Here is a 7450-nt window from a genome sequence, read left to right as displayed (position 1 = left end):
TCCCGAGGACATGCAGCTCTCTCTGTATGAATGATGTACTGATGATGGCTTCCTGCCGGGTAAAATATTCCGGAGGTAAACTAGTCCCCCATTCGGATCTCCGGGTGGGGACTACACGAGAGGGGGCGATCATCAGGAAGATGGATACTGACATTCTGCGAGTCGGAGCGTGGAATGTTAGAAGTTTGAATCGTTGTGGTAGGTTAGAGAATCTGAAAAGGGAGATGGATAGGCTAAAGTTAGGTGTAGTTGGTATAAGTGAAGTACGTTGGCAGGAAGAACAGGATTTTTGGTCAGGCGACTATCGAATTATCAACTCAAAATCAAACAGGGGAATTGCAGGAGTTAGTTTAATAATGAATAAGAAAATAGGGCAGCAGTTAAGCCACTACGACCAGCATAGTGAAAGAATTATTGTCGCCAAGATAGACACCAAACCAATGCCCACCACAATAGTGCAGGTCTATATGCCTACTAGTTCAGCGGATGATGAAGAAATTGAAAGAATATATGAGGAGATAGAAGATTTAATACAATATGTCAAATGTGACGAGAATCTAATTGTGATGGGAGACTGGAACGCAGTGGTAGGCCAAGGAAGAGAAGGTAGCACAGTAGCAGAATTTGGATTGGGACAAAGGAACGAAAGAGGAAGCCGGCTGGTTGAATTCTGCACTGACCATAATTTAGTCCTCGCCAATACTTGGTTCAAACACCACAAACGACGGCTGTATACGTGAACGAGACCTGGAGACACTGGAAGGTATCAAATAGACTTCATTATGATTAGGCAGAGATTCAGAAACCAGGTGTTGGATTGCAAAACTTTCCCAGGAGCAGACGTGGACTCTGACCACAACTTGTTGGTCATGAAATTGAAGAAAGGAAAGAATGCAAAAAGATAGGATCTAGACAAGTTGAAAGAAAAGAGTGTGAGGGATTGTTTCAAGAAACATGTTGCACAAGGACTAAATGAAAAGGCCGAAGGAAACACAGTCGAGGAAGTGTGGAGAGTCATGAAAAATGAAGTCAGTAGGGCTGCTGAAGAAATGTTAGGAAGGAAGAAAAGATCAACTAAGAATCAGTGGATAACTCAGGAGATACTAGACCTGTTTGATAAACGACGAAAATACAAGAATGCTAGAAATGAAGAGGGCAGAAAAGAATACAGGCGATTAAAGAATGAAGTGGATAGAAAGTGCAAGGTAGCTAAGGAAGAATGGCTGAAGGAGAAGTGCAAGGATGTCGAAGGCTGTATGGTCCTGGGAAAGGTAGATGCTGCATACAGGAAAATCAAGGAAACCTTTGGAGAAAGGAAATCTAGGTGCATGAATATTAAGAGCTCAGATGGAAAGCCACTTCTAGGGAAAGAAGACAAAGCAGAAAGATGGCAGGAGCATATCCAACAGTTGTATCAAGGTAACGATGTAGATAATTTCGTTTTGGAACATGTAGAGGCTGTTGATGCTGATGAAATGGGAGACCCAATTTTGAGGTCAGAGTTTGACAGAGCTGTGAGTGACCTAAATAGGAACAAGGCACCTGGAATTGATGATATTCCCGCTGAATTACTGACTGCCTTAGGAGAAACCAGCATGGTAAGGTTATTTCATTTAGTGTGCAAGATGTATGAGACAGGAGAAGTCCCATCCGATTTTCAGCAGAATGTTGTTATACCTATTCCCAAGAAAGCCGGTGTTGATAGGTGTGAAAACTACCGCACTATTAGTTTAGTATCTCATGCCTGCAAAATTTTAACACGTATTATTTACAGAAGAATGGAAAAACAAGTTGAAGCTGAGTTGGGGGAAGATCAATTTGGCTTCAGAAGAAATGTAGGAACACGTGAAGCAATCCTGACTTTACGTCTGATCTTAGAGGATCGAATCAAGAAGGACAAGCCCACGTACATGGCATTCGTAGATCTAGAAAAGGCATTCGATAATGTTGATTGGACCAGGCTATTTATGATTCTGAAGATGATAGGGATCAGATACCGAGAACGAAGTATTATCTACAACCTGTATAAAAATCAGTCTGCAGTGATAAGAATCGAGGGCTTTGGAAAAGAAGCAGCAATCCAGAAAGGAGTGAGGCAAGGCTGCGGTTTGTCCCCTCTCCTTTTCAATGTTTACATAGAACAGGCAGTAAAGGAAATCAAAGAGAAATTTGGAAAGGAAATCACAGTCCAAGGAGAGGAAATCAAAACCTTGAGATTTGCCGATGATATTGTTATTTTATCTGAGACTGCAGAAGATCTCGAGAAGTTGCTGAATGGTATGGATGAAGTCTTAGGTAAGGAGTACAAGATGAAAATAAAAAAGTCCAAAACAAAAGTAATGGAGTGCAGTCGAACGAAGGCAGGTGATGTAGGGAATATTAGATTAGGAAGCGAAGTCTTAAAGGAAGTAGATGAATATTGTTATTTGGGTAGTAAAATAACCAACGATGGCAGAAGTAAGGAGGACATAAAATGCAGACTAGCACAAGCAAGGAAGAGCTTTCTTAAGAAAAGAAATTTGCTCACTTCAAACATTGATATCGGAATTAGAAAGATGTTTTTGAAGACTTTTGTGTGGAGCGTGGCATTGTATGGAAGTGAAACATGGACGATAACTAGCTCAGAAAGAAAGACAATAGAAGGTTTTGAAATGTGGTGTTACAGAAGAATGCTGAAGGTGAGATGGATAGATCGAATCACGAATGAAGAGATACTGAATCGAATTGGTGAGAGGAGATCGATTTGGCTAAATTTGACGAGAAGAAGAGATAGAATGATAGGACACATTTTAAGACACCCAGGACTTGTTCAGTTGGTTTTTGAAGGAAGTGTAGGTGGCAAGAACGGTAGGGGTAGACCAAGGTATGAATATGACAAACAGATTAGAGCAGATGTAGGATGCAATAGCTACGTAGAAATGAAAAGGTTAGCACAGGATAGGGTGGCATGGAGAGCTGCATCAAACCAGTCTATGGACTGATGACTCAAACAACAACATGTGTCTCGTAGGCAACTGCTCAAGCCCATCCCTACTAACTATACATCACCGCCGTCTCGATCCTCCTATACTGCCTGCTCTATGCGAACCTTTTTGCGACTACGCTGCGACAAAATTTCTCCGCTAGATGGCAGACATAGACGCACAATGTTCTAAACTTATTCTAATGACGACAGCCTATAAAACACTATGCAGTATGGTCATATGTTCACTGAAGCTCGTAAATTACATCAGTAATATTAAATATCGGCAAAATTACCTGTATGAAGTTGCAGTTGGCCTCTTCATGCACAATTTAAAGATTTCCCTGGACGAAGGCTTGGAGTGGTACCGTACTTTTTGTGTTCTTGCCTACGCAATATAAACAAATAGAGGTCTTACGAACTTGATTAGGATAATATCACTACCAGTTTGCTGATATTATTTGACCTCACACTGTAAAAAGCACATTCTGAAAGGTTTTCTTTGCTGGTTGTTTTACGTCGCACCGACACAGATAGGTCTTATGGCGGCGATGGGATAGGAAAGGCCTAGGAATGGGAAGGAAGCGGCCTTGTCCTTAATTAAGGTACAGCCCCAGAATTTGCCTGGTGTGAAAATGGGAAACCACGGAAAACCATCTTCAGGGCTGCCAACAGTGGGATTCGAACCCACTATCTTCCGGACGAAGGCTCACAGCTGCGTGCTCTTAACCGCACGACCAACTCGTCCGGTATTCTGAAAGGGAAGACGTCGCAAGTTCTCGTATTAAGCTCGAACGTTTGAAGGACGTCGACAATAGGGCACAGCAGCTTCAGCGAACTCCTGCATATGCTTCACCAGAGCAACAAAACAAGGTTTTGAATATCGAACTTCTACTCTGTCCTGATGCATAATCAGTTCCATTTAGCGGTTTCGAAGCTCTAGGCAATGAGATGTTGCTGACACAAATGCACACTCCATCCTCTCTTCATCAACATGAACCTAGTACCCGCAAATTAGGATTTGATTTCCTGTTTTTAGTTTGATTGGAATATTATCGACTGAATATCTGAGGTTGTCCAAAATGTCTAAACATGAAGACGTTTACTTTGTGATTGTCCGTCACAATTCTTATCACAAGGAATCCACTATCCTCCACGGCTTGAATCACCTTCTGAAAAAAAAATCTGCAGCCTGTTTCCAGTCATTCGACCGGGTCAGGAATGGAATGAATAAAGCCCCCATCTAGCAGCGAGGATAGGAATTGTGCCGGCTGCCCAAGCCTGTCGCACTCCTCCGGGGTAATGATTAATGAATGACAGATGAAATGATATTCGAGAGTGGTGCTGGAATGAAATATGACAGGGAAAACCAGAGTATCCGGAGAAAAACCTGTCCCGCCTCCGCTTTTTCCAGCACAAATTTCACATGGATTGACCGGGGTTTGAACCACTGAACCCAGCGGTGAGATGCCGGCGCGCTGCCGCCTGAGCCGCGGAGGCTCCATCACCTTCTGAAATAAGGTGTAAAGGCACAGATGCGAGAGTAATCTGAGGATAACCAATTACTTCCTTTATTAGGTCCTTGCCTAGATAAAGCCGACAGCCGCTTTTTTCTTAATTCCCTTCTAGACGGTATTTCATGGAGTCGTATCTTTTCTGGCTGTGAACCACCTTGCCGAGATTGGCAAAATGGTACACAACAGTTGAATATTTCGGGGAAAGAATCTGAAGTTTCAGTTCTACGAAAAATAGGACTTACACAAACGAAAAGAAACGGGTACCAACACCTTACAATCACTTTTGAAATATCTATTAGCATAACATGATTAATTCATTTCACAGTTCTATACAAAATATCTCTTGTACGAACGAAAGTGACCAGACTCGTTTACTTATTGTACGAAATAACTCAGGTTTACACACACATTCATGCACCAATAACACAGTGCTACACCCACACTAACAGCGAAGATTGTGCGTCTACTGCTGCACTCTTACGGTGACTTGGAGAAATGTCGGTAGTCGCGCCTTCCTGTGTTAAAATAGTGGCATAGAGCAGGCAGTATAAGAGGATCGAGACGGCTGTGCTATACATATTTGTGTGCTCGAACCACGGCCTGTTTGATGCGTCTCTCTGCTACTAGGGATCCAGTTGGCTGTGCTCAAACAGACGTAATAACAACTGAAGTTCGACAAACAGTTATGGAAACTGAACAAAGTTCAAAGCACTACGCACAGAAACTCGCGAAACAGGAGAAGAAGAAGGTGTTCACTAAAGATGATGCCACTTTGGGCTGAGTAGTGCGATGTTGAGATGTAGAAAATGATGTGTAAAAGTAGCTAATAACTTACGTCGTTGTACGATTATATTTCTTAATGTTCACTACTCGTGAGCAGCTTATTAAGCGTACAGGAAAGAACGGCGTAGGAAGGTTCGAATTTTTGGAACAACTTGTGAATGAATTTCAAGGAACAAATTCTTTCGGTAAGGTTATTCGCTTTATTTCACATTAAAAGTAATCAAAACGTAGACGCGCTGAAGTATATTTTGAGGGCATGTTACATTTTCATTATATCTGACATAGTGCATGTCTTCTCTGTTAAGTTGGTACTGCGGTGAAGTGGTTGTGTTGTGGGTGGCGGTGTGTTGTATTGCATTAAAGCACTTGCACCCCTTCCATATAGTTTTATAAAACTTTTTCCAGTGACAGTTCTGTGCAAGTAACACTAGTTAGTGTCAGTTGTTTGTGTTAACGTCAATAATGGGCCTTTTAAAGATTTTGAAGAAAATGAAACAAAAGGAAAAGGAGGTACGTTTGTTGATGTTAGGATTGGACAACGCTGGAAAAACTACTATTTTGAAGAGATTTAATGGGGAACAGATCGACACAATATCACCGACTCTGGGATTCAACATTAAAACGTTGGAACATCGAGGTTATAAACTAAACGTTTGGGATGTTGGTGGTCAGAAATCTCTCCGCTCATATTGGAGAAACTATTTTGAATGCACTGATGGACTAATATGGGTGGTGGATAGTGCAGATAAACGGAGGTTAGATGATTGCGTTAAAGAGTTGCATGGTCTTCTGGGAGAGGAGAGACTGGCCGGAGCTACACTTCTGGTATTTGCAAACAAACAGGATTTGCCTGGAGCTTTATCTGCTGAAGAAATCAGAGACGTGCTAGAACTCGAGTCCATCAAAACACATCATTGGAAAATAGTGTGGTGTAGTGCTGTTACTGGAGAAAATCTTCTTGAAGGAATTGACTGGCTTGTTGACGACATCGCATCTCGGATATTTACTCTCGATTAAAGTTGCTTATCGTTACATTTGTCGCTTCTATAATTTATTAATTGATATAGTATTTAAGCATTAAAAAGACCTTTTTAAGAAGAAAAGACTGGAGCCTAATCCCTAAATATATTTTAGTATCATTTTGCAGTGAATTAAAAGCATTACATTTAGGAAATTCTAAATGCGCACTTTATATTGTACATTGTATAGAACTTGAACCTAATAACTACAAATTTTGGAATGAATTAAGAAATGAAGTTATTGTTATTTGGCATCAAATTTAAGTCACGCGTAAAAATCTTGTTAATATTTACTGACCAAGTAAAGAGATGAATCATTTTGTGCTTAAATGGAGGAAATTATTCTAACCTGTTAGCTCTTATTATGTCTAGCAACTGATACGTGGAAGAGCTCTTAGTAGGCCTACTTTTAACAACTGATTACTTAGAAGATACCCTGTCATAGTCGTAATTAAATCGGTTAACAGATTGGTGATATTTTTCATTGGAGAGAAATACATGAAAATGAATGTGGTCCCAAGTATGGTATGTATGTATTTGCCCAATTATTTTGTTATCTTTTTGTATGTGTGTGTGTGTGTGTGTGTGTGTGTGTGTTCAGTCCATCAGCGATGCCGCTGGTGGGATCCTCAACAGCTCTGCCATCAGCTGTCATAGATGGCCTAGGCATCACTGAAGAGGCGTACCAGGGAAATGGGGAGTGAGGTAGTTTCCCGTTGCTTTCCTCACCGAGCCAGAGTTGCTATTACATATCCGTCTGCCAAGCCCACTGAAATGCATACACCAACCGACCCTATGAGCAACATTTTCACACCATTCATAGCAGGGACTGGCTGCATAAGGATTGGCATCAATCAATCAATACTGATCTGCATTTAGGGCAGTCACCCAGGTGGCAGATTCCCTATCTGTTGTTTTCCTAAATGATTTCAAAGAAATTGGAAATTCATTGAACATCTCCCTTGGTAAGTTATTCCAATCCCTAACTCCCCTCCCTATAAATGAATATTTGCCCCAGTTTGTCCTCTTGAATTCCAACTTTATCTTCATATTGTGATCTTTCCTACTTTTATAAACACCACTTAAACTTATTCGTCTACTAATGTCATTCCACGCCATCTCTCCGCTGACAGCTTGTAACATACCACTTATTGCAGGTTATAAATTTC

The 7450-nt window shown here is 41.2% G+C and overlaps 2 protein-coding genes across 2 annotated transcripts in view; both read left to right on the top strand.

Annotated features, from left to right (window-relative positions):
* Positions 1-5176: 5176 nt before the first annotated feature.
* Positions 5177-7450, top strand: part of LOC136858474 (armadillo repeat-containing protein 7) — a 57022-nt gene continuing 54748 nt past the window's right edge. The window contains exon 1 of the mRNA XM_067138040.2: positions 5177-5447. Coding sequence (XP_066994141.2) covers positions 5339-5447 — 109 coding nt within the window. The 5' untranslated portion in view covers positions 5177-5338. The remainder of the gene's footprint in view (positions 5448-7450) is intronic.
* On the top strand, positions 5535-6743 carry Arl2 (ADP ribosylation factor-like 2). The gene has a single exon (XM_067138042.2). It carries the CDS (start codon positions 5725-5727, stop codon positions 6277-6279), a length of 555 nt encoding a protein of 184 aa, XP_066994143.1. The 5' UTR covers positions 5535-5724; the 3' UTR covers positions 6280-6743.

The sequence above is a fragment of the Anabrus simplex genome, chromosome 1, assembly GCF_040414725.1.
Source record: "Anabrus simplex isolate iqAnaSimp1 chromosome 1, ASM4041472v1, whole genome shotgun sequence".
In the NCBI taxonomy this organism is placed as follows: domain Eukaryota; kingdom Metazoa; phylum Arthropoda; class Insecta; order Orthoptera; family Tettigoniidae; genus Anabrus; species Anabrus simplex.
Note: the sequence above shows the minus strand (reverse complement) of the source record. Positions and strands in the feature narration are given on the sequence as shown.

Coding starts and splice junctions, on each gene's coding strand:
- Arl2 (XM_067138042.2), top strand. CDS start 5,725: ATGGGCCTTTTAAAGATTTTGAAGAAAATGAAACAAAAGGAAAAGGAG.